Genomic DNA, 27,845 nt, shown 5'->3' on the forward strand with positions numbered 1-27,845 from the left:
TCCGACATAGCCAGGAAAATGTCGGGTTCTGGCATTCGGGGTATGCATCATCAGCATTCTACTGTAAGTCTGGGCAACGGCATCAATTCGGCGTGGCAGTATCGCCGACGAGAGGGGGGGGTGGGGATGTAAAGGGAGTGTTCTGTCATCTGTTGGGCCGTTGGGAAGTCATGAAGTGATGGATTGGATGGCGCTCTATTGTACTCGTACTTTGAGTCAATAATTGTTAACAGGGGACCCATGTACGTAGTTCCACGTCGACGCTGTTTTAAAAAAAAGTTGCGAGAAATAATACGGAGTAGTATATACTGTGGTAAAGCGGCATAACATTACTTGACACCTAACCGCCCAGGTTCCCTGCCGCCCCAACCCCACGCACCGATCACACCAAATCACACCAATCACACCAATCACACCCGCCCCTACCCTGCCCTGGAAGCGCCAGACCAAGGACGCGCTGCACAGGCACACAGCCCTCCCCGGCCCTCACCAGCCATCGCCGCCGCCCTGCCCAAGCACTCATCCAATCACAGTTCCCCATCAGCTTCTTCCCCGCCGATGCGACATGCGAGGAGATACTAGGGACGGACTGGCAGGTGCGATGTGAAAGTTGATTCGCACAGGGTACTCGCACAGGAACTCGCATAGGAACTCGCACAGGGACTCGCACAGGAACTCGCACAGGGACTCGCACAGGGAACTCGAACAGGGAACTCGAACTCGAACAGGGAACTCGAACAGGAACTCGAACTCGAACAGGGAACTCGAACTCGAACAGGGAACTCGAACAGGAACTCGAACAGGAACTCGAACTCCCACAGGGAACTCAAACTCCCACAGGGATGATATCCAACGCCATCTGTCGACACCTTTTGTCTTTGTCCGTTGCGCTGTGTGCTGATCACAGGCTTTTGACTTCACGTTCCCCCTCTCTCTGTCTTGTTGCTGGCTACGCCTATACGAACGTTGAACTCGCGCATTGTCCGACCACTCCAAAGCACCAAAGGACGAGTCCTGTGCCCGGCGGTTGGCCTCAAACTGCGTCCACACATTCAGCCAGCGAACGAGAACCGCTCACATCCCGGCGTCTACTCTAGCTCGTGGCCAGTATCTTCACGGCGGTCCGTTGGCCCTATCACAGGTCTCGCCATTCCCAGCCAGGCCTGCACTCGCTGATCTGGGCTCCCTTGTTTCTATTTCCATTCTCCCATAGCGTGAGTAAGAGAGTCCCACACCCACTTCGCGGCCCTTCTCACCCTTCTCCCGCCCTGCCCTGCGCTCCCGCACTCATGCGAATGCACCATCTCCACTCCCGTCAAAACCCTCTCCGTCCCACCTCCTCAGACTCCTCTTCTTCTCCTCCTCGATAGCTGGCCTCTCCGTTTCTAAATCTACCTTCTTCTACCCATCATCGCTCGATCCTTCCAAAGTCTCTTCTCGTTGCGATCTTACTTCAACCTGCACTGCCCCCCCCCACTGGTGGTGTGTCTTTGTCAAAAGTATTGCCTTAAGGCACTTCTTCTTTCATTTTTTATATATCAAACCTACTGCGATGGGCTCTTGTAAGATTCTTAAAGCCACGTTACTCAGCGGCGCACAATACTAATACAGACCCCATAGCCAGCAAACCCACCCCACTTCAACTAAGAGGACGCACGGCATCCGAGTCCTCAGCGAGCTCCTCACAATCCGCCCTCCAAGTCCCAAGGACACCGCGATTCGCAGAAGCGACCGCAGTCAACTCCCCAATCGACGGCAAAGGTCCATCGCCATTCGACGACCCCCCAGAAGCCAGCATGTCTGAAGCCAAACCCTCTGATATCGGCTTCGGCTATATCGCAGATAACACGGTCACGCGCCATGTCGAGGTCCAAGTCGGCCCAGCCTCTCCCGGCCTCAAGAGCGCCATGAAGGTCCCCGGCACCCCGGCGCGCAAGCTCGAAAATCCACTGAGCCCGACGTTCAGAGAGGAGCAGTTCCTGGAGAAGCAGGAAGAGGTTACTGATAAGCAGCAGGCGAAGGACTTGGTACGTTTATGGCTGATAGAGTCGTTGATGCGGACTCGTACTAATGAAAATACAGAAAGTAAAGGTCCGCGTGCGTGCAGTCAAGCTGCTCCTCCGTGGTGTAAACTTTGGCTGCAGTCTCATCGTCCTCGCTCTCGTCGGTACCACTATCCACGTCTTCATGGCTACAAAGCATCTCCCAGCACGCAGCGATCTCCCGCCCTGGGCTAGTGGAACGCAAACCTGGCCCCAATATGTCGTCCTCGCTACTGCCTGTGTCTCTCTCTTCTTCTGTGTTCTGGTCTTCTGGGCATACTTCCGCGGCGGCCATCGGCGAGCCGAAAAGACAGCTGTCTATTACACTATATTCGCAGTCGGCTTCTTCTTGTTTAGTATCGTCATGTGGGCTATCGCAGCTGGCATCCTACAAGGCACACGGAATAATGGCAGCGGAAAAGATATATGGGGCTGGTCATGCGTCGATAATAAGCGCCGGCAAGCCTTCAACGACGAAATCGACTACCAGCTAGTCTGCCGCATCCAAGTAAGCTTCTCTCCCACTCCCCTCCACAGCCAGCCAACTAACAAACCCCCAGTCCTGGGCCGTCATCTGCTGCGTCATCGAAGTCGTCGTCGAGACCATCACCATCGCCATCTACGGCGTAATCTTCTACCGCTACTACTCCAAGCGCCAACTCCGCAAGACAATGGACAACCGCGACAAAGCCCGCTCCGACCTCTACCTGGCCCAGCTGCGCACCCAATCCGCCCCCAACACCCCCGGCTTCGGTCCCCTCTCCCCCTCCTACAGCACGCACATGAAATCCCCCCGCTTCCCCTCCTCCTTCGCCGCCACCGCCTCCGACGCCGAAGAAGGCCAAGGCTCCACCGCCGCACCAGGAACCCGCTTCGTCGACGCCTCGCACCCCGGCTCCGCCGCCCCCGCAAAGCCTTTCGCCCTCCAAGCACCCCCGATCAAGATCCACGCCGCGTCCCCCAAGACGCCGCCCATCCGCGCCTTTACCCCGCCCGCTCCGCTCGCGGAGACGAACGCGGGTCATGCCCCTGTTGCCCCGGGGGAGCAGCAGTACGCTTCTGTTCCTATTCCGGGGGCGTATCAGCCGGCGAGCCCGGGGCCGGGTCAGGCGACGTTTGGGTTCGCGGAGGGGGCGCCGGGGCAGGCCGTTACGAGTGAGCATAGGATTGAGAGCCCGCCGAGTAGTCCGAGGTTGCCCCGGCAGGTTCCGCGATTTTCTTGAGTGTACTCGACTCGGGTTAGGGGGGTTTTATGACATTGGGTTGGGATTGGGACGGGATAAATGATTTTTTTGTATCTAGGGAGTTGGGACTCAAGACTGATCAGTCGCTTTTCTTTTTTATACCTTTTTTTTTTGTCGTTCGAAGTGGGTAGCCATGGGATATCCAGAAGGGGTTTATATAATAGGATGATATGAATACATTGTGCTGTTAAACAATTAAATACTCTGTGCTGGCTCTGGTGCTTGAGTTTACTTTGTGCGGAAGGGAAAATTGGTGTGCGAGACGGTAAATTTCGATGAACAGGCTAGAAATGCATTAAATTGTTATTTTCAGAGAAAACCATATATATTTAATACATCAACGAGAAACAAAAGAACTGAAATGTCTTTGTGGGCGAATAATCCATGATTTGAGTGTTGATTTTCCCAGTCTTCCCTCCCACCAAATATTGGTGATGGTCGAACTTTAACGCAATTCCCAAAACAGTTTAGCGTCGCGGCATCGGAAATCTTGGCGCCCACATCTCACGATTTTATCACGCCGACTAACCACCACGACGGCGAGAACATCGAAACCTCTGACCCCACCTCCTCCGCTCCCACCTCACCACCACCAGACCCTCGAGTTCCTCACACGGTCAACTACTACGAACTCGAACAATATGGCGGCTACCCAACAGGTCTTCATCGACGGTACCTTCGAGGACCTTGCCGACGAGCTCGCGGGCTACATCGACAATGTCAAGAAGGTCAACGAGGCAGAGGGCGTCCGCGCCGAGATCAAGCCGCTCCTGGCTGCCAACAAGAAGGACGACGTGCTGAAGAAGCTGGTTACCGCGGCTCCAGCCCTCAACGGCGCGCCCGAGAAGGAGTTCACCGCCGCATACAACCTCCTAGTCTACCTGGTCGTCCAGTCGCCCAACGTCAACATGTTCCTGCCAAAGGTGTGCGAGAACCTGTCGAGGCCCATCGTGTCGTCCCCACTCAACAGCTCGGGACTCGCGCTGTCGGTCCTCACCACGGTCTTCAACCTACTCGACCCAGAGAATGAGGTCCGCTTCAACGTCTTCCAGGCCATCCTCCAGCTCGTCAAGAAGAGCGGCCTCTACGAGATGCTCCGCCCGCAACTCAAGAAGTTGGATACCTGGATCGAGGAGTGGGATATCGATGAGGAGGACCAGCGCAAGCTCTTCGTGCTGGTCGCAGACGTCGCCGCGGATGTTGGCGAGACCGAGTAAGACAGCCCACTTTCCCTTTCAGGATATTTACCCCGCCATGAAAAATATACTGACACTTCCCCCCAAGGCAATCCTTCCAATACCTCCTCCGCGCCCTGCGCACCTTCGACGCCAAGGACACCGCCTCCCTCAGCACCCCCGAGGCGACAGACCTCACCCTTCGCGCGCTCAAATCCGCCCTCCTCTCCAGCACACACTTCGACTTCCACGACCTGTCCGCGCTGCCCACCATCCAAGCCCTCGCCGACACGCACCCCGTGTGGTCCGAGCTGCTCGAGATCGTGTCCGAGAAGGAGCTGGAGGACTACACCGACTTCTGCGACGAGCACGACACCTTCGTGGACGACAACGCCCTCGACGCCGACATCCTGCACCGCAAGATGCGTCTCCTCACCCTCGCCTCCCTCGCCGCCTCCACCAGCAGCCGCGAGCTCGAGTACAAGCGCATCGCCAAGACGCTGCAGATCCCCGCCGAGGACGTCGAGATGTGGGTCATCGACGTGATCCGCGCCGGGCTCGTCGAGGGCAAGCTGTCGCAGGAGAAACAGGTCTTCCTCGTCCACCGCACCACGTACCGCGTATTCGGCGAGAAGCAGTGGCGCGAGGTCGCCACGCGTCTCGACACCTGGAAGGACTCGCTGCGCAATGTCCTCGAGGTCGTCAGGCGCGAGCGCCAGGCTGCTGAGGCGCAGAAGGAGCGCGAGCTGCATGACGTGGAGCGGAAGGCCCAGGGCGCGAGCGGGATGGGTGCTGGCAGGCGCGTCGGAGGCCGTGATATGATCGAGATGGGCACGGATTAGATGGGGAATTGGAAAAGGGGGGGGGGGGGATGGGGTAGGAAGGGCCGCGGAAGGGGTAGTGGACTGCGGGCTGGCGTTGGATGTTTTAGATGCGATGCATGGCTGGAAACAGGGATGAATTTGGACGCAAAAACAGTAATGATGTCTACTTTTGCATGGGATGTCGGGCGCGAGAGAGAGGTGTGTCTTATGGAGACTACGCAGGATAGTTTCGCGTCCGGTGGAGCATGACCTGGAAAAAAGAATTCTTTCTGAAAGCTGGTAGCGGACCTTGCCGGATCTTCTGGACCCCGCCGTGGCCTCGCTCTGAACGAAATGTATTGTTTGTTTTTTTGAGTTACAGATATGAAATGCTTGTGACGGACGAGCCTATTCGTCTTGTGTATGTATATTTTACAGCCGCCTGCCTTCACCTTTCCCGTCTTCAATCCTAATCGCACAATGCCGCCGTCCATCCCACCCCCTCCAACTTTCAAGCCACGATCCCCCGGCCACTACTAATTCTTCCCCGCAATCCACGGCTGAATCCCCTTCTTAACATCCTCATAAACCTTCTCCGGCTTCTGCGTAGCCTTAACCCTCACCACGCGTCCCTCCTTCTCAAACCTGTCCACAACCGGCATACTCGTCTCCACGAAAACCCTAAACCTCTTCCTAATACTCTCGACATTATCATCCGCCCTCCCGCTCGTCTCCCCCCTCTTCACCAACCGCTCCATCATCACACCCTCTGGCGCATCAAAGAACAGCACAAACGCCGCCTTCACCACGCTCTCCTCAAACTTCTCCGCCTGGTCCATCTTCCTCGGGAACCCGTCGATTAGGAACTTCCCCTTCCCCCCAGCCCTTTCGACTACCTCCGCCATGGCGTTCTCGAGGAGCTGCACGGTTACTTCCATGGGCACGATCTTGCCGTCGCGGATGTACTCTTTGATCAGCTCGCCGAATTCGGAGCCGGGGCGCTCTTGCTCCGCGCGCAGGAGGTCGCCGGCGGAGAGATGGGTGAAGTGGTATTCGTCGACTAGCTTGGCGCATTGGGTGCCTTTGCCGGCGCCGGGGCCGCCGAGGACGAAGACGACGGTTACGTTGGAGGGGGAGAAGCGGGGATGGTCTTGCTTGGGGGCGGGCAGGCGGGGGGTTTGGGGGTTGGTGATGTCGGGGGTCATGTCTGTGGAGAGAGGAGTTAGTTGATGCTTTTTGTGTAGAGGTGATAGTGGACTGGCAGGTGCATCGTTCCATGCGCTGAAGCTGGGGGGGGGGAGAAGCAGGTAAGTAGCAACAGGACTATACAAGCTGGCAGCTGCAACGTCATGCAGCCACTCCTCTTGTACCACCCATCGCTTACTCCCTACCTCACTACCTCCCTCCTTTCCTCCTTTCCAGCTCCCACGCAGCTCCGTCAACGGAGGGGAAACATACAAGAACCATCCCTACTCCTAGCCATCAACATATACGACCCCGTCCCCAACAACGTAATCGCCACAAACGGCCACACCTTAAACGGGCTCTGTCCCGGGTTGGGATTCGGTCCCGACTCCCCCGACGCGAAGCGGCGCGCCGCTGGGCTGCGGAAGAGGGTGCGCGGTGTAGGGGTGAGGCGGGCGGAGGCGCCGAGGCGCTGGGTGAAGGGGCGGCACATTGGGCGGGGCATGGTGGTGATGGAGGAGGAGGTAGGTAGGGACTGTGGGATTTGCAAAGGTGGTTTGAGGGAAGGGGGAGGTGAGGTTTGGGGATTGAGAAATTTGGTGCATGGGTACCAAGCTCGGGGTGCGGTTGCGGGATTTTCCGCAACCGGATTGTGCATGGGGTACTGCGTCCCTGGGATAGGACCCCTAGACGGAAATAGCAACTAATTTGGCGCTGGAAGGCTTGTTTGGGCTTCTTATTTCTTTTTGATAAGGGACTCGATATGGTGGTGAGTGCAGGTTTCAATCTTTAAATGTCCATTTATTCATCAACCCCAACAACTAATTTACAAACACCCTATTCCATTCTCATTCATCATCACAATCCGTTCATCATAGAAAACAACTATCAAACCCGCACGCAAAAACCCCTAATTCACTCCCTACCTCCTTCAATCTGCTCATCCATAAATCTCATAACTGGCAAAAAAAAAAATCCCAAAACAAATAAATAAACAAATGGCATAACAGGGTATAAGCTCATAAAAGGTAAAAAAATCCGGCCAACCAAGCGGCGCTCGCGGGCGCGCCGCGGTTTTGGCGACGGGATAGGTGGGGGGGCCAGATTAATGTACATGTGTGTTTGTGTGTCCGACTTTCGTATATAGAACGTTTCCCGCTATTATTAATAGATTATAACGCGTGCGTGTTTTCCGATCTCGTGTTGGTCATTCATTAGAAAGAGGCGGCGGTATGCCAGCTGGGCCCACGGAACCAGTCCGTGGCGCCATAGCCAGCTAGTCAACCGATGACGATTTCTGTGTCGTGGTAGTAGTGGTGGATTAATCGAAGAATGATTCTTCGTCTACCAAGCCTTGAGGAGGTGACCGTCAGTGCGTGCTTGGCTAAAGAGGATAGTTGCTGTGTGGTGGGCTACTCACGGTTGTTGCGAAGTCTGTCCTCGTTGGGCTTCTTCTGGCCCATGTTCATGCCGAGCAGCGAGCTCTCTCTCCGCTTCTGCTTCGAGGATTGGCCGTTGGGGTTGAGGTTGCTCTCGTTGCCGTATTGCCTGCTATATGCCGCATTCCCATTGCTGTATTGGTCGTATGCTGGCCCTCTGACTGTCTGCCCTGTAGACCCATATTCGGGACCTCCTAGCGTAGGCTGAGAGTACTGACTTTCGTATGACGGCTGGAGAGGAGTGAAGCCGGTGTCGTAAGCCGTTTTGTTGGGCTGGGCGGGGAGAGGGAAGGATGGAGGCGGCCCGCGGGGGAACGCTGCCTGATTATAGGATGGGGTTGGAAGGTCCTGGAAGTGTTGCTTTCTCGGAGAGCGGATGTCTTCCGGAGTCAATGGCGGCGCCCTTAAGGTGACCTCAACTTGGTTCTGGTCGAATTGCTGAGGTTCGGACTCGAAGATGCCGTCGTATTTCTGAAGGAAGAGAGCCAACACTGGGGCTGGGATATTCAGCGTAGGAGAGAATACGATCCCCACGTTGCGGACTGTCATCTTGTTGACATCGGAGTTGTTGATGATGCTGATGAGGAAGGCGGACAGATAGCGCAGAAGCGTATTATTGGCCTTGGGGAGCTTGTGGACGAGTCCATTCAAAGCTGACACCTTGTCATTGACATCGGGGATCTCCGTGACAGACAGGAAATCCAGATGGAGTTCTCTTGTGAGTATCGTTGTTGGCAGCTCACGGAGGTACAGCTTCAACAAAGATGCAACAGCATGGATGTCGTAATACTGCTCATCTGTGATCAAGTTGACATCGCCCTCGGTATTGAAGCGTTCGCGAAGCACCTTAATCACAACATTGGATCCACTCAGCCTGAAGATACCCTCTTCCGTAGACGCGTTCTTGTTGTCGAGGTACTCGACGCAGCGGTAGACAACAGCGGGAAGCTCAACACTCACGTCGGCAGGGTGACTGTATTTAACAGCTTCTGCCAATGGTGCTCCGAAGACCGCGCGGATAGGGCCATGCTGTTCGTAAGATAACTGTGACAAGTTGGACGTCTCGATGTGGTCTTGTGATTCCGACGAAGGTCTTGGCTTGCTGCCAAACCCGAAGAAACTGCGCTTCCTTTGAGTCTTCCTGTCATCGACCGGCGCGAGAGTTGTCTGCTTGTTGCCCCAGTGGCTAGCGTCTTGGATGACGGTAAGGTTCTTGGGGGCTGAGATAGACACGGACGACTGGGGATGAGGCAAATGGCCGGAGAAGTCCTTCCCGTGGCCTTGGAAAGGCGGCGATGGAGTATCGTTGCTCTTGTACCTTGGGTCATCCTTGTCGTCATATGCTGGCGGTGGGGTCTCGTTGGTTTTGCGTCTCGGATGCACGCCACGAGGAACCTGACCAGCCACAGTGGCTTCGTAAGGCATAGCGCGCAGAAGTTCATCATCTGCTTCAGCTATGGTTTGCCCCTTTGCTTGAACATGCTTCTTCTTAGAAGTTGAGCCGGTAGTGTGACTGGAAGTCCCAGAGTCATTGCGAGCGTGGTGAACCGTTTCAGGCCCCTCATCTTCAGAATCTTGATACTCGACATATTGTACGAGGGCCTCTACCCACTCATCACGCTCCTGGTCACTTTCCGCGCAGAGAACATGCCTGACTAGGCTCGAAGAGTCTTTTCGTTTCCGTTCGAGGATCAGGAAAGCATGTCGATACTGGTTATCGGCATCGTCTGTCTGACTGTCTTGCTGATGTTGCTGCTGCTTGCCAATTTTGGAGGCCTGCAGCTTGATCGCGCCGAGATGGGCGCCACCAGGAGCCTCGTAATATTTAAGAATAGATCCATCCAGGACGAAGAATCGTGCTTTCCAGCCACCGAAGTTCTTGCCTCTCTTCGTGAGGTATCCATTCTTAACGGGCCTACCGCCTGGTCCCATCTTAGTTGGGCTCTCGCTCTTGGCGTCAGTATGGGCCAATGAATCCGAGTTTGGTTCCAGTGTATTAGTCGACAGGTACTGGCAAATATGCAGCGCCCGCGCCGTGTCCATGGGTGTGTTCAAAATGTCATCAACATACTTGTCGAGAGCAGTTCTCCGAGCATCAATCTTAGCGGGGGCGTGCCCATTGAACAAAGATTTCTCGGGAAGTCTAACGCTGCTGAAGGCGTTCGACTTCTTGAGCTCCTGGTCAAGCTGGTGTAGGGATGTCGAGTCTTTCTCCACTCTCCACAGCTCTTGCCCGTTAGATCTGCCAAATACAGCAAGCGTGAAAACCGGGTCTTCGTCCCCCTTACTTGGGAACATCATGCTCACCCGAGATGGCTTCAATCGAGAAGATGCGACTCGAACGTCGATGGAAGGAAGTGCGTTGGGAGGTAAGAGGAGATCCGGATATTCATCCGTGACAAATCCTCGGAAAATTTCAACAGAGTCTGAGGATTCCGAGAGGCTGTTGTATCGGTTCTCATTCAACGGTGGATCCTGTTCTTCCACCGCAAGTTTCGTGATTTGCAACGGCTTTGGTGACACCAGTTCCATCTGGCCAAACTTTGACAATATGTCTGGCGATGCCATCGACATTGGCGTGTTTGGTGGAAGAGGGATCGGCTGTCGAGGTGCTCGAGGAGATAGGGGCATCGACGGGAACGCTCCAATTCCTCTTGGTGATAACGGTGGAGACGCCATATTGAAAGAAGACTGCGAGTCTCCATCACGTGGGTTCCGTGGCAGTGCCATATACAGACCTCCCATCGGCCTCGGGCTTGAAGGAAGCCCTGGGCTCATCGGTGGCGGAGAGATGAAAGTTCGAGTTATGGTCTCCGGCTGCATTTCAGAACTGCTTGACGAGTTTAAGATGCCGGCTAGAGAGCCTGCATTCGAGTCTGGTGGAGACAAGTGCCTTTCACGCATGTCTGGTGGGCTGATCTGTACGGCCTGTCGGATAGCTGGCAAAGGATCCTGGGGCGGCTCTTTGTTCGTAGATGTAGAAGGTCTCGACTTGCTCTTCTTAGACAGGCTTCTCGCTTCCGCGTCTTTCATAGCAGCTATTTCCCTCTCTCTATCGTCTTCCTCCCTCGTCTTCCGGCGCCCTCTGTCATTGAAAGTGGGGATTTCGTCAACCTCCAGCAAATCGTCGTAGTCGGAATCGAGCTCATCCCCCGAATCTGCCTGGTGCAAATGCGAGCTGGTATTTGGCTGCTTGCCAAGATTCAGCGGTGCTGGCGGGGGTTTCCGTGGAGGCGGCATGTTTGCTCGCCCTTGGTCTTTCACTGGAGAGGCGCTTACTACATTGAGCGTTGGGGCTTGCATTGAACTAGGTCCGGCCTTGGTGTCTGTCTTCGGAGGTGGCCTGGCTGGGAGGCTTCTTGAAGGTGGCACTGAAGCGTTATATGGCATCTCGCGACCCATCTCGGGGCTCTTGCGTTGCTGCTGACCCGACCCGAAGCCCTGGGGTTGCGCATCGGCATTGTAATTATTCAGGGCATGTGACGAAGGGTCTGGCATCTTGTGCTCGGCATCTACCATGTTAGGTAGAGTCGGGTTCTGTGCGCTTGGCAGGTTTGCTGGTGGTGTAACGGGGTACGGCGCCAAAGCAACGTCAATTGGCGAATGCTCTGGCTCGTCGTGACCCTCGTGAGACTCCCTCAGCCCCGCAGAAACAAATGCTCCTACATTTCCGCCCTTCGGTCCCTCCGGGCTTCGTGGGCTTGGAGAAGACTTGCCGGCAGAGCTCTCGGCAACGGAACCCTTGCTGGGCTTGCCTGCTCTGACTGCCTGCAGGCTTTCCTTCATCTCCTTGCGGTAGCGCTCCTTGTCCCTCAGCGCACGCTCCAGATCCTTGTTCAGGCCCAGTATCATCGCCCTTTGCTTGTCAACTAGCCGCCATAGCTGTGTATTTTGCGCCGTCTGAGACTGCTTCTCCTTGAGGAGATACTGAATGACTGCCTCGGGAGATCCGGCCGTTTGTATTAAGTTCGCGATATCCGGCGACTCTCCGCGAGCCTGCGCATCTTGCGACGCCTTGTGTGAATGCGCCCCTGATATGGAGGAGATCGCAGAGTCGATTGACGACGTTCGGGGGACTCCGCGCGCCATTGTTGCTCGATGCTCGGGAACGGCAGCCATGTGAGGGGGTGTCGCAGCAGTTGAGCGTCCACCTAGCTTCGCCGTGGAGGTTGAGTCGGAGACACTTCTCGAGGAAGCATTCGATGAAGTCGGAGAGTGCACAGGTCTAGCAAACAGTTAGCGGCTGCCAGCACAGGAGCAACAGGCAAAATGGCATACCTAGGTCTTCCTCCTGCTTGTGTATGACTTGTTGGCGCGTCTTCGGAGTCGTAGAAACTCTTTTCAGAGGCCAGTAGGTCGTCTAGACGTTCTTTGGGGGATCGAGGCTCGTCTCCTCTCCGAGACATATACCGCACCGTTTCTACCGTGCGCGACTGGTCTTCAACTGACGGTCTCGAGAAGGCAGACTTCGTAGGCATCGTAGTTGCGTGGTTCGGGTTTGCAGACGTGCTCGTCTGTAACGGACTCGGGGTCGTCTTGTGATGCGTCCTGTCCAAATGCGTCGTCAGTAAGAGGGGGGGGATCGTCGACGCCGGCCACAGCGTACCTATAACCAGTATCCGATAACGACGAGGGACTCCCTTGAGGATTGCCTGCTGAAGACTGAGGTAGTGCTCGTCCTACTGTGGGGCTGTCCTGGACTGGAAAGTTGTAGGTATCAGAGGGTCCATCTCTGGATTGCAAATGCTGCGACATCGCCCAGCGAATAGGACCTGGATTGCGCTATGCGGACGGACGAACAAGGCAAAACCACCAATGGGTCAGCGGCTCTGGCCAAAGCTCGGCAGTTTAGACCAGCCGAGAGAGATCGTAGCAGCTGATGTCAATGCGATGAGGGTTAGAGGTTCCGAGATGTTCAGAGGTAACCCTGAGAATTGTCGCACATCCAGCAGCAGAGGCCACTGCTATTTCAGGCAGGCGGCGACAACGAGCAATAGAGGTGGGTAGATCGGGGCAGAAATCAAACGGTCGCAGAGAATGATTATATTGGCAGTCGATGCTGAGTTTGGGGATTAAGATGAACAAGCAATTGGGGCATACTCCGTATACAAGCCGGTATTATGGAGGTGCCGCCGTAATGCAGGGGTAGCACCGAGTATACCGAGTCTTGGCGGAAGAGGCTGGGTAGGCTGGGCAGGAGTCGCATAGAACAAATATTACTATTTATTATGGTATAGCGATGATCGTACTTGCACAGGAGTAATGGAGTAATGGGCGAAATGTAGCTATAGTTTCATGGGAGATGGTAGGAGTAATCGTGATTGTGGATGGATAGATGGGTACAGTACATGCGTATACTATCCGGAGTACAGATATATGCGAAGGACACCTCTCTTTGAAACACTTCTAATATATTGCTACTCCTGTTCTCGTTTCTTATATTGTACGTACACGAGCCGCTGAAGCCCATCGAGCCCGAAGATGAAGTTTGGAACAGTGCCGGTAACAAGTGTGGCTGACTTTCAAGAAAATAGCAAAAGGAAAGCCGCCCATTGGACAAGCCTGGGGAAACCCTCTCGCCGCCGCCCTGGCCCACAAGAATGAACTGGTTCGTCGACTTCTCAACTGAGTATGGATCTCCAAGAGTTCGCTCCAGCGATTGGCGCCAACACTGTGAGGGCTGCCATGATCCCCGTCACTATCCACCCAATCATGCGACATAGGGGCCTCCCCAGACCTTTCCCCAAATCGTCGAGGAATGTCGCTGGTTGACCACCTGATGGCCAAGTAGACCACTTTAGTTGCGAGAAACAGTTCCATTTTTAGCGCGTGACAGTACAGTATTATCTCGTTAAGTCGATGTAATTGATCATGCATAAATATATCGAGTTATAGTACGGAGTAATTTCGAGTTAGAAAGTGATCCGAAGTAGACCCGAAGTAGCCCCTTAGCTAAACCATCCATCCCCCTTGAACCAAGTCATTAGCCTGTTTGGCCACTAATTGCCCCTCTACGCCTCTAAAGAGCGCAGAAACTCAATTAGAACTTAGAGGGCTTGTACAGCGTTCTGTGTAGTGAGCACAGGATGCTAGGGCTCCTCATCGTCATCATCTTGAGCATCGGAAACCTGTATATATGGAGCCATCGCCTCCTATAGAATTCTGTCCTCATCTAAGCCCCCTCCACCTCTTGTATTCCCTCTAATATGCATGCTTTGTCCTTCTTCTGTCCTAGAATTGATTGTGTTATAAAGCCCTTTAAAGGGCTCATCCTCTAGTAAAGCCTAATCTCATCCATGTTGTAAATATTGTCCTCTAAAAACTCTCCTACAATAGTTTGTATAGCCTTCATTTGTTCTTCTGCAGTGACACTAATAGATCCAGCTTTGCCGTGTAGAGTTCGATATAATATATTATGCCGTTGTCGAAACTTTACGATCCATCTATAGCTAAATTCTAGCATAGGTAGTCTACATTGTGGTAGCTGATTCTAGATAATCTTCGCCTTCTATTTACAAGTAGGCACATCTCGATCAATACTCTACATGCTTGAATGTTACGAAGCGAATAAAGATCCCGTCTCACGCCCCCTTGCGTCCTGTTGTGGCTTGCCCCTATATGCCCGCTACTAATCGCCATCTGCACGTCATCGCCTCGTTCCCCTTTTGCCCTCTGGCACCCCGCAAATGGTAACTGGGTCGGTATTCACACCGCGTACCGACATGGACAGCACAGCACATGACAAAAAGGGATGCAGTGTTGGACAAATCCGGCAGAGTGGCCACCCTAGCCCAGCCCCTGATCCCAGCCCTGGTTATGCGTGGCTTATACGCCACTCAGCTGAGAGGACTGTACTAGAGCACGTTTTCCATCGCTAGGCACAGTTAATGCTGCACTACTTATACACCACTGCCGACGGCTGAGATACTAGATAATTCACTGACGTGCTGTTCGTTAGTGGCGCTGACATGGCTGCCACACTCGTCTTGCGCCGGGCTGAGCTGAGACTGATGGTAAGTGCGTGCGTGTGGGCTTGCGGCGTTTCTTCAACGCGAGTATGGTACACGCGCAGGCTGGAGAGCGGTAAGAGAAGCAAGCTGCCTCTGAAGAGCGGATGATTTCGACGAGGGGGTGGAGGGAGTTTCACGCATCAGCAAATAGTCACCCGAAGTCCCAGCTACGAAACAATCTGATGATACGGTATCAGATCAAGGCCTCATCTTCCCGGAAGAGCGGTGTGGTAGTGAAATGAAATGAACGCCCACCTCGTCTAGAATTCCCATAGCTAATCTCCCATTGACGCTGGGGATTGACGGCTAAATGACCCGGTGGTCGTTGAAACAAAGACCAGTGCTTAATTAGCAATTAACAATTCACCCATCCCCATCTACCGCCGTCTCATCGCCTCCTCGCACATCCCAAGTCGGAGTTCGACCGAGGTGCAGCACTTTACAATCTGTACACCATACAGCATCGCCGGTCATCCGAAGTCCAGCACCAGCGCCAGCAAGCTCACCCCCCAAGCTCCAGGCCCAGCCCAGACCTGTCCAGGAGCACAGGAAAATAAAAATAACCAAAATTACACGGATAGCCACCGACCCACCAACCCACCAACCCCCAACCCCCATCCCCCTTGACTCTCCACCCCCCAAACCCGCTCAGCCTGCACCGTGCACGTACCTGTTCGATCGCGTCCAGCGGCTACGCACCTGGGCGGGACAAACGTGACGGGGGGTCGGAGTCTCTGAGACTCCATCTAGAGCACTCTCGACATCCCATAGCCGTTTATACCTGTAACGACCCGTTGTGTGTTGTTTCGACTTGCTGCCCACCTCCTCTGATGCCTGGCAAATCCAAAAAACCCCCGCTCTCATCGATGAGAAGTTAGCTGCGTGGATGTCTGCGAGGAAACCAAGGTGTCTGCTGGCCTCCTTGCGCGGATCCCCCTGCTTCCGTGGGGATGATTTGATGTCTCCTCTGCGGAATGGAGAGGTCCGAAACAACCTCCCAAATATCACATGACGCCCCCCTTCTTGACGACTTTAGTAGCGGCTCCTCCAAAATCATTGTATGCGGCCCGTGTTATCCAGCTGCGTCTACTTCCTCTAGGCCAGGGGGCCTGGATAGGTATTCAAGAACCACAAAGCCCAAATGCACCAGCCAGCCAGACTGCCATACCAGACCTTCACACAATCCATCCCAATTCCAATCCCACCTCCCCGAATCACACTCACCACCGGCTCCCCCTCCCGCGTCCGTTCTATGACGCCAGTTCTGAAACACGCACGCAGGGTGGTTGGGTGTCTCGCAGCCAGGACGGGTAGAGTTACTCCGTATTCCATTCCAGCTTCCAGCGCGTCAGTCAAACCAGCGTGGTCCCATACTGCTGGCATACACAAGTCTATTTACGGTGTCGAGACACGGGCTTCTCGTGAGAAGGGGGTGGGGGGAATGGAGGAGGATCGGGGCTTGGAAGGTGGGGGAGGTTGGGATAATGGGTTTGTGCTTGTGTTTGGTGATTGATTGTCTGTTCTGTTCTGTTTGTTAGGGGTATAATGATACACCTAACCGTTCCCAGCTCCATCCTCCCCCACCTTCCCATTTGCCTTCCGAGACCGATAGCTAGTCTCTATCAATAGAACAACTGTCCCGCTGCTCCATCTCCTTTTCACCTTCCCATCTGCCTTCCAAAGCCGAGAGCTAGCTTCTACAATAAAACACCCGCCTCGAGGTCAAGCACCTCGCTCATTCACTACCCCTTCAGCTCACCCAGCGCAGCTATATCAGCCAGAAAGCGACGGACACTTGTACCCACGACCTCCTTGACCCAGAAATCCACGTCGCTGTCTAGGATAGCTGATAGTCCGAGTTGCAGTCCGTCTAGAATATCTTGATACGTAACTTCCTGGGCATCTATCACGGAAAGTGCTGAGGTTGGTGGTAGGGCCGGCACAGCGAGGGATGGCGGGGGTGTTGGACTTGCGGCTGATGGGTTGGTAGGTCGATGATTAGGGGTAGGGTCGCGTTTGACAGGATCGCCGATTTTCGCCCCGGATTCAAGAAGTCTTGGGTGTTCAAAAATGTGAGCAACCGGTAGACCAGCAAGGGGCTTGTCTGTGCCATTGGCATATATAGACGGCTTTCTCAGCGACGGAAATAGGAATGGCGCCCCCGCTAGCTCAGACGATGACCCTTCCAAACTCTTCTCTATTCTTTGAGTATGCCCAAGCACAGCCGGGGAGACTCGGTGCGTAACTGTCACCTGTGTTGCACGGCTCATCGGCTCGGATTGCGGACGCTGATATTGAACAGAAGGGCTGCTAATATTGGTTGTTGGCCGCACGTCATGCTTCCCGACTTTTCCACGTGGAATCTGGTTTCTTAACAAAGACTTGTGTGCTCCCTCCCTGTAGCAAATAGACCCTCCAAGGCGCGTGACTGTGCACCCCAACGCGTGGTGAGGTTCCCGGAGTACTGCCAAGCCTGGGAACGAGACGCGGCCTTGAGAAATGTATCGCCTGCGGGCACCCGTCTGCCTTATAGATCCAGTTGGAATCGGTATTTTTGAGTGGAATGGTGCTTTCTGTATAATTCCATGCGAAGGCGTGCACTCGGTTCCATGGCTGGACATCGATCGCAGGCGGGTGAGGCCGAAACGATGGAAGCCTTTCAAGTGGGCGTTTGGTGGCAACATCATGTAGCACTGTCTGCGGTATCGATCATGTTGCCTTCAAGACTCGATCCAGCTCCGAATAGGAATATATGCCAGTCATCGTGAATCACGGCAGTCCCGGTCGCTCTTGCCTCCATTATTCCCTTTGCCAACCCAATACGCGTCGAGGTCCCATCTTATCGAGGAGCCAGACCATCCATTTTCGACCTATCGAATGTCTTTTATACCGGGTGAAGCGTATATCTCCAATTGTCGATTCCCTTTTCTTAAAAGGTATTCAATCGCGCCGAAATCCTTCTTGTTGAGGCCAATGTTCTTCTCGAACTCGTGTCTACATCGGTCGGTTAGCGCCAATTGCTACCCAAGACATATTGTATAGCTTTGTCATACCTGGCAAATTTCTCGAAGTGCATCTTTGTCTCCTTGGAACTTCGTCAGCAAATTGAGCTCACACGACCAGGCCGAGGTAAACAAACAGCCGGTTTCTTCCTGCTTTCTCTTAGGCATTTTCTATAGAGTGCCAAGGCCTCTCTCTGTAACCCTGAGAGCCTCATTTGGCAGGATCTCAAGAATATCCGAGATGCGAGTTGATTCGACGGATCGTATGTTCTTCAAAACTTTCGGACAGCTGTCGATTCAATGTTAAAGTTTCGGGATATTTCTTCATTCGTGGAAAGCCAGAGGCCGTGTGATTCCGCAGATCCGCAGCCGATGGGGCAGGGGTACCGATTTTGTGGGAATGTCGCGTTGGAGATCTGCCGTTGGGGTAAACTGCGGGACAACCGTGGGGGATATATCAAATGGGGGTCGGAAATACTTAAAGAGACTGACTCCAGCGAAATGGTAGACTTCTCATGGTTTAAACTTCGGAAGCAAGAGCACCGAAAACCCGCGATGTCATCATCCTTTACCGTACGTCAGCGGTCACCTTGGGAGATGCGTTCTCACATTTAGCTTCTGGATGCTAACACTCTCTCCAGCGCCTTGTCCGATTTCTGGCCACAGATGGCCGGACTTATTATGGAGATGCCATTCTACCCACGGGCGTGACGGATCTTGCTAAGACCAAGCAAGCCAGAATTATTGAAGGCTCGATCTTTGGGAATTATAAGATAACCAACAAGATCGTCGACATCAAACGACTCCTGACACCCCTGGCACTCGAGGATGTCCGAACCGTCCGCTGCTCGGGACTCAACTATGAAAAGCACGCCAGGGAGTCAAACCTTCCACTCCCAGATTACCCCGTCTTGTTTTACAAACCAGTAACCTCCCTTACTGGTCCCTTGGATCCCATTCCGGTCCATCCCCAGGCCCAAGTGGGAGAAGGCCTAGATTATGAGGGAGATCGTTGTCATAGGGAAACCTTGCTCCGATGTCTCTGAGTCAGAGGCCTTGGACTATATCCTTGGTTATGCAGTTGGGAACGATGTTTCTCACCGCGACTGGCAGCTCAAGTATGGAGATGGACAATGGGGAATCGGCAAAGGCTTTGATGGATGGGGACCTTTCGGGCCGGGGATCGTGAGCAACAAGGTCATTGGAAACCCTCAATCCCTGCGGGTAAGTACGAAGGTGAATGGTAAGACCGTCCAGGATGATATGATTTTTGGAATTGCGAAGTCGATCGCATTCCTAAGCATAGGCACCACTTTACTTCCCGGAGACGATAAGTACTGCCTTTCCTGCTTGATGCATATAAAGCGGCCTTTGCTTACGACAGATAGACCCTCCGGTGTTGGAATGGGAATGAGCCTTCAGTGCTGGCTAAAGGATGCTGATGTTGATGTCTCCCTAGAGAACGTTGGAACTGTCTCAAATACAGTGCGGTTCGACAAACCAACAGCGAAGCTCTAATGAGCTTTGGCTAGCCTGACGTGCATTTCATGGGAGGTTTATGGATAGAAACACGGTATTGGATTATACCCGTACAGTAGAAATATATAGCCGCCAACCTTTGGTTGACTCAGTGCATTGCCGTTTCAATACTCAATGCATCAAAAGTAGATTTTGGTTTGCTATCTGTATCCATCAGTCAAACGGAATCCTTCTCAATCCCTCACCGCCGCCTCTTCTCTTCATCTCCTGCGCCGCAGCTACACTACTCGGCACCTTGATTCCGCAGCAATCGCCCCAGCTGTTCATCTGATGCACGTGCTTCATGCCATCAACCATGACTACAACCTCTCCACCTTCGGCATCCTCGCCTTCCTCAGGCAGGCCAAGATCCTCTTCACGGTTCATCTCCTCCACCGCTGGCACGAGCGATCCAAACATGAAGTGCTGCATCACAGGCAACTTCTTTAGGACTTCGGCGACAAACATCCGCTTCATACCATCCAACACCTTCTCCCACGATTTAGCAGCCGATATGTCGTCCAACATCGGCGAGTGCCATCGCAGACCCTCAACATTCTTGACACTATTGACAAAAGCTACCTGGTTCAGGTATAGATAATCCGCGCCATACTCCTCGAGGGTGATGTTTTGGTGGATGGAAAGTGGACGGATGTAGGGATGGTGGAGCAGCTGACTTGCGCCGAAGAGGAAGGGCAGGAATTGGTAGTCGTCAAGACCCCAGACTCCATGAGAACCAGCCGGCTCGAGATAATATGTAGACTGGATATGGCGCATAAGCGTTAAGTATTTAGTGAACACCTTCAGCACCAAGTGTTGGAAGTCGTCGCGTGTGATTATGGATAGCTGGTACAGACAGAGGAGCCAAACCATGAAGTTCAACTCGTGGCCTGACCCGTAGTCAATGCGTGTGCGGTTGCCGAACGACTGGAGGAAATATGTCGAGACTTCTGTTATCGCCTTCTCGTCGGAGATGCCCAGTTTCTTGTGCCACGCAGTGTGTTCCTTCGCTGTCAGGTCGACGAAGTCCCGGAAGCCCCTATTGCCAAAGCGAGAGTCACCTTGTTCGTCAGCTGGGCTGCGTAATATTACATTTTCGACATTATCGAGTATGTCAAGTATGCTCTGGACGACAGGGCTGGACGTCTTTTTGGAGACGGCGGAGATTGGCATGTCGACTACGGCACATGCAAGGCCGAAGACGAAGGCGACCAGAAGGTCATGGGTAGGCGAGGCCAGGAATAAGTCGTGGTCTTTCTTAGACAATATACGGCGGCTGGGCTTTGTAAATTCTAATGCTGATGTATCGGTCGGTGGAGGGAGCGGTGGCGTTTCTGGGACTGGGAGGGGATTCGCGGCTGGCGCTTGCCGACGTTTAGACTGTAGCTTTGGGATACGATCTCTAAGATTTGGAATACTCGCAGCCTGCGCCTCTTTTGGTGTATCAGTGGTTGCAGGCATGTTGACCAATGTGAAAAGGTTTGTAAGTTGGTGGTTGTATTGACAGCGAGAGCTGTATTACCCTCACACACGATATACCCTGCAAGGCTGAGGAGCTGGAGCTAAGACGCCGGGTGTCCCGCATTTTAGCGTCACTTTTCGGCAGCCGTATCAAAAAGTCACCAAGACGAAACAATCAACTTCTTCAAGCCCCAGTCTTCTACTACACCGCGCAACGTAGACACCATGTCGTCTTCTCAAGAACCCAGCGCAATCTTGTCGCATCTCCATAGCACAGATGGTTCTGCGACATTTTCACAGAACGGATATACGATCATAGGCGCTGTCAACGGCCCAATCGAAGTTCAACGCCGCGACGAGCTTCCTGAAGAGGCTGCCATCGATGTCATCGTACGGCCAGCAGCGGGAGTTGGAAGCACTCGTGAGCGGCATCTAGAGTCAATCATCGAACGGACGTTGCGGCAAATGGTATTAATCAGCAACTTTCCTCGGACGCTGATTCAAGTTACTCTCCAAGTAACGAGCATACCTCCAGACGAGACGGCGACTTCCAAATCAATCCAGACTTCTTCGGTATTTCTCTCTCACCCAACTGTTATGATTACCTAGTCTAACATTGCTCTACAGACTCTACCTATCTTACCCGCATTGCTCCAAACGGCCATCCTGGCTCTCCTCTCCGCCGCCATCCCACTTTCCACCTCTTTGACAGCAACCTTCCTCGCCATCTCTGAAAAAGGAAAGATTCTTCAGAACCCCAGTCTTCTCGAAACCCAAACCGCACAGTCTATACACGTATTAGCTTTTACCTCGAATGCCGAACCTCTTGTCATCGAGAGCCAAGGTTCCTTTACGCCAGCTCAGTGGGACGAAGTCTGCATCCAGGCAGAGAAGATTTGCTGTGGCTCGACCGACCCAGATGCCATGGTTGACGAAGGCGAGAAAGGTGGAATGATGCAATTTGTTCAGACTGTTGTCGAAGAGAAGGTCGACAAAGATATGGCATGGAGGACGTGATGATCCTGAGAACCTTCGTCTCACAATATAGTTCACGGCGAGGAACCACAGATACGGCCCTGCTCCAAGTGAAGCAAAGGGCAGGCAAAGGAGCCGAAATGTTCTTCAGGTCCAAGAATGGGAAGCTGGAGCCTGTTGTGGCTCAAATAGCATTCTCAGCTCAACTCTCGAGTCGTCGCGTTACGGTTGTCAATAAGGACGGTTTAAGACAGAGGTATCCCGCAGGAAAGGGGGCTGACGCGGCAGACAATCAACAGGATATACTTGACGTGTGGTCTTGAGAAGGATGGAGCATTATGCTACGAGCGAATGCCAAGATATGACAAACCTCCCTGAATTGTTTTGCTCCATCGGTGGCACCGTCGCCTCGTGCCACTCCCAGACCTCCACGTTCATGCATTGCTGCTACGTTGCTGTGAATCTTGCTATTACGTCCCATCCTCAAAAGGTAAAACAATCCTACCGTAAGAGCCTCTTCGCGCTCCCTGCCCTCCCTGTCCTTATTCGTGGGAACCAGCTGTCAATTCCAGCGCCCAGCTCCCAAGCTGAGGTGCATCCGCCACTACCGAAACAGAGGAGGCGGCTTGCATATTCCCCACGGACAAGCTGTCAGTTCCCAGTATGGGGCTCCTCCAAACGTGACACTGGTGGGAGTGTTTCGGGGGTTTGTGTAGTTTCAGATCGTCTGCGTTCGGGTGACAGGCCGATAGCCAAGTGAACAAGAAGGGACGGCATTATGCCATTATTATCAGGGTATATGGGGTGAGTCGGAGAATAACCTATATCACGGTTTATGAAGCGGTAATGGGCTGAGGCAGCTTGCCCCTATGAAGTCGCTACATAGGAATTCCGCCGTGGAGAAGCCGACACACCTGCCCCATTGATGGAGCTCCAACCTGCGGAATCCCAGCGCCTACCCAGGAGGCTTGTTACAGACAAGTGGAGTCTTGCGGCGAGACGAGACAACTTCGGCCTCGACCTCCAAGCCGCGGAGGAAGAGGTCGATGCGAGTCGTGCCATAGCAACCCCTTGGCGTATGACTTGTCACCTGTCAGTATGTGCAATAATTGCATTGATACGTGTGCGAACTACCGCCTGTGACGAGGGTGTGAAGCACGTTGTCCAGCTGTGGCAGCCTCTAGTGTTGGATGTTGAGGTCCAGTTGGGACAGGTGCTATATTGGACAGCTTAGCCGGCCACTCCTATATGCTGTGGAGTTGATGGATTGAGGCGCCGTCGCAGCTGTGGGATCACCTTCAAGGACATGTCTCCCTCCAGGCCAAGTTATGTAAAATGAGGGATGGCACGTTCCCCATCGGCCTCTCCCATTCGTAATGCTCCTCCGCTATACACCGTCGTAACGCGCACGTATACTGCAGTGCAGCGCTCGAAACACTCGCGGCGCATTCGCTCGCCTGTTGAGTCGAGAGCAAGTCCCTCCGTATCCCGAGATGCTAGCCTCGTCTCAAAATCACGAGCCGCCTCCTCGCTCCCGTCGCCGCCTCGCCGGAGGGACTAACTTTTTATTCTGAAGACGCGAGGCCACGGAGTATAAGAGGTGAAAGGCCTCGCTTTTGGCGTCCTATTCTTTCGGTACGTCGCTGTGCTGGCCCCTGCTACCGTCTTTATTACCTGGACTATCATCGAGTTGCGCTGGGAGCATCGAACAAACTATACCTTACACTATACACCTTAATTCGAACTTCTCTGCATATCTTTACTGCCATTACCGCGTCTGCCGCTTTCAATAGATTTCATTGTTCCATCCTATACCCTATAATAGAAGTCTCCATTACGATAGACAAGACCTGAAAGAAGCCTCTTGTTCCAACCTCGAGCCGCCGGCCGACATACGCATCATCGAGGACCTGCCGTCTCTAATTCGCCGTCTCCACAGACGACAATCACGCATCTCTACGAAATCGCGCATAAGCGTCAAGCAGGCCTTCTGCACGAGCCCCGGCAGCAATCACCTGTGGCTTTTGTTCCTGTCCCGATACAGCCCATTTCATTTCCACAACAGTCCACAGTCCACAGTCCACAGTCCACAGTCCACAGTCCACAGTCCACAGTCCACAGTCCACAGTCCACAGTCCACATCGGTCCTCGCGGTACAATTACGTGCGATCCTGCAGCATCAAGACGCCGTCAAACTATCGATTTGGTGGAAGCGCATCTGTAAGTCATACTATTCGACACATCTCTACCGCCATCGAGCAGCCAAGACCATCAATCATGGCGACCTCTCACTATCGGGTGCTTGAAGCTTTAGCAGATGTGACTTGGTGTGTGATAATGGTCAGTGGGCGCATGGCTAACGATGGCATCTCTCTCCAAAGATTAGATCTAGCAAATCCCGTTCCCGCCCCGCAATCCCGCTCCGTTGGAACTTATCCCCCGCCATCTCGAGTCAATAATCCCGCGAATTTCTCCGTATACGTATAGTTCTCACATTCAGTTTTATATATATATTGATATTTATTCCCTTCTCGACATACTCTTATTCGCCAATAATTATTATTTGACTTTCCCCAACCTCACCTTTTCGAATCCTCCAACTCCGGACGGACATACGCCTGCCTCCACAATCTCCCCGCCGATCTTGTCATCTGAGCCCGCAGCTGTGTAACCCTATATTAACTCCGAACAGATCCCACGCCCGTCAACACTGAGCGCTCGACCCCCAATCCGCCTCCTACTAGCGATACCCCCCGTCGCGATGTCCGAATCAAATCTCACACCTTCCTCCCTTCATCCAACTCTCACGCAATCGGACAACATTCCACCTCACAGAAATGAATATACCCCAGCTGAAAATTTAGCCACATCCTTGCCAGAACCCCAAGCGGTGAAGGGCTCTGCGCCATTTAGTGATTCCGCCTTCGCTGGTGAATCCGTGTTCCACGGGCCCTCGAAACCGCTGCTGCCCTTGAACACAACAAAGAATCCTCCACAAAACCACAATGAAGAACTTACGCCTCCTGCAACTGCCTTAGAAGAAAAAGCTCCACCGGTCGAGCCGACTGCCACCGACGGGAATTTGGCACCGTTTCTCCAAGCCCCAAAGTCGTTCAAGAACCACCGCAATACCGCACTATCCGTGGACTCCATACCCAAACAGACAATCATGAAGGCACTAGCCTCCTCTGCTCGAAGCACAAACCCAGATGCCCCGATGGTATCTTCCCTATCGGGCATACTCGCAGCACAGAACGCGAGGGACAGCAGGCCTGGCACATCCTCGTCACAGAAGCTCTCGGCAGCACTATCCGAGCTCGCTTCAAACGCTGCGAAGTGTGGTAGTACACCGGCAACCGCCCGGTTTCCCGCATTGCAGTCACCGTGCTTCTACCACCAGCGCTTCGACGATGCCGTGAACATCGACAGGGTTCTCGAGGAGATCAGCGGTGACGAGTACATGACACACTCGCGCCTGATGCAGACAGCCACGGGTGTGCGCGAGGTCTCAAAACAGCTACAACGACGCCCAATCAAACGTGCTGTCCGCAACGTCATGATTGTGACGAAAGCAAGGGATAACCAGCTCGTCACCCTGACCAGGAACCTGGCGGAGTGGCTCCTCAGCACACCACGCTACGGATCAGATCTCGGCGTGAACGTGTACGTCGACGCGAAACTGCGCGACTCTAAGCGCTTCAACGGCGCGGGACTGATCGTAGGAGAGTCGCGTTTCCAGCACATGCTTAAATACTGGTCACCAGATCTCTGCTGGAGCCAACCGGAGAAGTTCGACTTAGTACTGACGCTTGGCGGCGATGGCACCGTGCTATTCACCTCATGGCTCTTTCAGCGCATTGTTCCCCCTATTTTGTCCTTCAGCCTCGGTAGCCTCGGCTTCCTGACCAACTTTGAGTTCGACCGGTACAAGTCTCACCTCAACAGGGTGATGGGTGACGAGGGCATGCGCGTTAACCTGCGCATGCGCTTCACGTGCACGGTGTACCGCGACGGCGCGAATGGTCAGGATATGGAGGAGGGCGAGCAGTTCGAGGTCCTCAACGAACTGGTCATCGACCGCGGACCATCGCCATATGTATCGAACCTCGAGCTGTATGGCGACAACGAGCTCCTCACTGTTGTCCAAGCTGACGGCTGCATCTTCTCTACTCCTACTGGTTAGTCCCACTCCTCACCCCCTGCAAAGACCCCCAAAGCTAACATACATCCAGGATCAACGGCCTACTCCCTCTCCGCTGGCGGCTCTCTAGTCCACCCCGACATCCCCGCCATCCTTCTCACCCCCATCTGCCCACATACGCTCTCCTTCCGCCCCATGGTCCTCTCCGACAGCCTCCTCCTCCGCGTCTCCATCCCCAAGAACTCGCGCGCAACAGCCTACTGCTCCTTCGACGGCAAGGGCCGCGTCGAGCTCACGCAGGGCGATCACGTCACCATCGCCGCCTCGCAGTACCCCTTCCCGACCGTGACGCGCACAGGCGCCGAGTGGTTCGACAGCGTGTCTCGCACGCTGCGGTGGAACACCCGCGGCGCGATGCAGAAGGGGTGGAGCGGCGAGGAGGGGAAGGAGGGTGAGGAGGAGCAGGGATGGGATATCGATACCGATTCGGGGTTCTATGGTAGTGAGGGGGATAGCAGCACGGCGAGCCCGTTGAGGAGGCAGATGAGCTTGTTGGGGATGTGAGGGAATGACGGGTATGGGATTGGATGGGACGATGTTAGAAATCTAGAGGGGTCCTCGGGCACGCTCGTTAGGACATTGTTGGGCGTTTTGGCGGGTCTATGGGGACTTATTGCCGTTTATATCGCCGCGGGGACAGATCTCGCTGGTTAGATGATTCGATATGAATGTATATGATGGCTAGGACCGGAAACGGCGCCAGTCTCGAGCGAGGCTGGAGCGAGCTGGTCTCCACTGTCAGTTTTTCTGATCAGTACTACTGTTCACGATGATAATTGTGTGTGTGTTGTGAATATGCTCGCTTCGAATTTTAAAAGGGGCAAGGGGTAACCACCCCCATTATCGATATATAGGGCTCAGGAGTCTACATCACATCACATCCGACCATAGACTCGAGAGAATTGGGCATCCCGTCCGCTCTGCCATACACAAGCTTGCGTACCCTCTGGATAATAGTCTCAATCGTGCCACCAGGCATAGCGCGGAATCGAGGCCCCTTGCTGCCTGAAGGGTGAGGCGAGGGGTGAGCGAGGGTGAGCTAGGTGAGCAGTGTTCCGGTCCCTACGGACTGACCTAACTACTAGTAATACGGACTGAGGGTAGTCCCTACGGACTGGATCCACTAATAATACGGACTGGTCGGTATTACGGACTGAATTATTGTCATAGTTGCACTACTCGTGCGGCCCAAAAGTCTGTACAGGGTCTGTGCACGGGAGGTGGGTCATTGTAAGTACTTTCGAAAAATAAATACATAGAAATGTACATAATCTACCCACGAAAATTGTTACCTCCATTTACTGCAATACACCGCTCTAACTTATCCCTGAACGACGCACATAGTTGAGCAGTTTTCCTCCCCCATTCTTCCTCAAGAAATACCCTTGCATGAGCTTTCTCAAGCTTACCTCCATTTAAAGGTATATATTCATCAACTCAATCTTTCAGATAATCAAAAGCATTCTTGTAATGGTGGGTGCACCAGATGTGAGAATCTAGCCACCCAAGGAAGGGATGATTTTACCAAGACAACACACTGTCTTAGGAAAAAGAGCCAAAGGGTCGTAGCTTAGACTATTCCACAACGCAGCAATCAGGTGTATGATATAGTGGAGTGGTTCAGACAAGTTGCAACAAATGTTGAGTCTGGGAACTCAGGGGTAAGTCAGAGGTTAACACCTCACTGACTTTTCAGAAACAAGGAGTAACAAGATGAATGCTTGGAAGCTTGTAAAAGACGTGGAAGTATGTGATAGTCAATTTACTGTATTGCCTGCTTGCCCTTTCTT

General features: G+C 53.6%; 10 protein-coding genes across 10 annotated transcripts; 6 read left to right on the forward strand and 4 right to left on the reverse strand.

Annotated features, from left to right (window-relative positions):
- Window positions 1-674: 674 nt before the first annotated feature.
- Window positions 675-3,631, forward strand: VC83_05017 (uncharacterized protein). Its single transcript, XM_024468643.1, has 4 exons — window positions 675-1,562; window positions 1,621-2,027; window positions 2,083-2,550; window positions 2,603-3,631. The coding sequence occupies exons 1-4, from the start codon at window positions 1,553-1,555 to the stop codon at window positions 3,263-3,265; spliced, it is 1,548 nt and encodes a 515-aa protein (XP_024323782.1). The 5' UTR covers window positions 675-1,552; the 3' UTR covers window positions 3,266-3,631.
- A 195-nt stretch (window positions 3,632-3,826) lies between these two features.
- On the forward strand, window positions 3,827-5,303 carry VC83_05018 (uncharacterized protein; the record flags this gene model as incomplete). The annotated part of the gene is made up of 2 exons (XM_024468644.1): window positions 3,827-4,499; window positions 4,571-5,303. The coding sequence occupies exons 1-2, from the start codon at window positions 3,928-3,930 to the stop codon at window positions 5,301-5,303; spliced, it is 1,305 nt and encodes a 434-aa protein (XP_024323789.1). The 5' UTR covers window positions 3,827-3,927.
- A 496-nt stretch (window positions 5,304-5,799) lies between these two features.
- On the reverse strand, window positions 5,800-7,107 carry VC83_05019 (uncharacterized protein; the record flags this gene model as incomplete). The annotated part of the gene is made up of 2 exons (XM_024468645.1): window positions 5,800-6,471; window positions 6,723-7,107. 2 exons carry the CDS (start codon window positions 7,105-7,107, stop codon window positions 5,801-5,803), a joined length of 1,056 nt encoding a protein of 351 aa, XP_024323788.1. The 3' UTR covers window position 5,800.
- A 27-nt stretch (window positions 7,108-7,134) lies between these two features.
- On the reverse strand, window positions 7,135-12,978 carry VC83_05020 (uncharacterized protein). The gene is made up of 4 exons (XM_024468646.1): window positions 12,495-12,978; window positions 12,167-12,436; window positions 7,870-12,113; window positions 7,135-7,802 (listed from the first exon to the last, which is right to left on the reverse strand). The coding sequence occupies exons 1-4, from the start codon at window positions 12,641-12,643 to the stop codon at window positions 7,771-7,773; spliced, it is 4,695 nt and encodes a 1,564-aa protein (XP_024323938.1). The 5' UTR covers window positions 12,644-12,978; the 3' UTR covers window positions 7,135-7,770.
- A 3,659-nt stretch (window positions 12,979-16,637) lies between these two features.
- Window positions 16,638-17,582, reverse strand: VC83_05021 (uncharacterized protein; the record flags this gene model as incomplete). The annotated part of the gene is made up of 2 exons (XM_024468647.1): window positions 16,638-16,640; window positions 16,692-17,582. 2 exons carry the CDS (start codon window positions 17,580-17,582, stop codon window positions 16,638-16,640), a joined length of 894 nt encoding a protein of 297 aa, XP_024323939.1.
- Window positions 17,583-18,899: 1,317 nt separating this feature from the next.
- VC83_05022 (uncharacterized protein) lies at window positions 18,900-19,418 on the forward strand (the record flags this gene model as incomplete). Its single annotated transcript, XM_024468648.1, has 1 exon — window positions 18,900-19,418. One exon carries the CDS (start codon window positions 18,900-18,902, stop codon window positions 19,416-19,418), a length of 519 nt encoding a protein of 172 aa, XP_024323940.1.
- Window positions 19,419-19,592: 174 nt separating this feature from the next.
- On the reverse strand, window positions 19,593-20,879 carry RRD2 (Peptidyl-prolyl cis/trans-isomerase; the record flags this gene model as incomplete). The annotated part of the gene is made up of 1 exon (XM_024468649.1): window positions 19,593-20,879. One exon carries the CDS (start codon window positions 20,877-20,879, stop codon window positions 19,593-19,595), a length of 1,287 nt encoding a protein of 428 aa, XP_024323941.1.
- Window positions 20,880-21,104: 225 nt separating this feature from the next.
- On the forward strand, window positions 21,105-21,896 carry RRP46 (exosome non-catalytic core subunit rrp46; the record flags this gene model as incomplete). Its single annotated transcript, XM_024468650.1, has 2 exons — window positions 21,105-21,452; window positions 21,507-21,896. The coding sequence occupies 2 exons, from the start codon at window positions 21,105-21,107 to the stop codon at window positions 21,894-21,896; spliced, it is 738 nt and encodes a 245-aa protein (XP_024323942.1).
- Window positions 21,897-22,779: 883 nt separating this feature from the next.
- On the forward strand, window positions 22,780-23,088 carry VC83_05025 (uncharacterized protein; the record flags this gene model as incomplete). Its single annotated transcript, XM_024468651.1, has 1 exon — window positions 22,780-23,088. The coding sequence occupies one exon, from the start codon at window positions 22,780-22,782 to the stop codon at window positions 23,086-23,088; it is 309 nt and encodes a 102-aa protein (XP_024323943.1).
- Window positions 23,089-24,615: 1,527 nt separating this feature from the next.
- UTR1 (NAD(+) kinase) lies at window positions 24,616-27,828 on the forward strand (the record flags this gene model as incomplete). Its single annotated transcript, XM_024468652.1, has 2 exons — window positions 24,616-26,032; window positions 26,087-27,828. The coding sequence occupies 2 exons, from the start codon at window positions 24,616-24,618 to the stop codon at window positions 26,557-26,559; spliced, it is 1,890 nt and encodes a 629-aa protein (XP_024323944.1). The 3' UTR covers window positions 26,560-27,828.
- Between the last annotated feature and the right edge of the window lie 17 nt (window positions 27,829-27,845).

Source organism: Pseudogymnoascus destructans (genome assembly GCF_001641265.1).
Source record: "Pseudogymnoascus destructans isolate 20631-21 unplaced genomic scaffold scaffold_11, whole genome shotgun sequence".
Lineage (NCBI taxonomy): Eukaryota > Fungi > Ascomycota > Leotiomycetes > Thelebolales > Thelebolaceae > Pseudogymnoascus > Pseudogymnoascus destructans.

What these genes read in the sequence shown, in the direction of transcription:
- VC83_05017 (XM_024468643.1), top strand. An exon ending in AGCAGCAGGCGAAGGACTTG is followed by an intron (nt 2,028 to 2,082) that starts GTACGTTTATGG and finishes ATGAAAATACAG; the next exon opens with AAAGTAAAGGTCCGCGTGCG. An exon ending in AGCTAGTCTGCCGCATCCAA is followed by an intron (nt 2,551 to 2,602) that starts GTAAGCTTCTCT and finishes ACAAACCCCCAG; the next exon opens with TCCTGGGCCGTCATCTGCTG.
- VC83_05020 (XM_024468646.1), bottom strand. Translation starts at nt 12,643, where the DNA reads ATGTCGCAGCATTTGCAATCCAGAGATGGACCCTCTGATACCTACAAC. An exon ending in TTATCGGATACTGGTTATAG is followed by an intron (nt 12,437 to 12,494) that starts GTACGCTGTGGC and finishes GCATTTGGACAG; the next exon opens with GACGCATCACAAGACGACCC. An exon ending in GGACAGACTTCGCAACAACC is followed by an intron (nt 7,803 to 7,869) that starts GTGAGTAGCCCA and finishes CACCTCCTCAAG; the next exon opens with GCTTGGTAGACGAAGAATCA.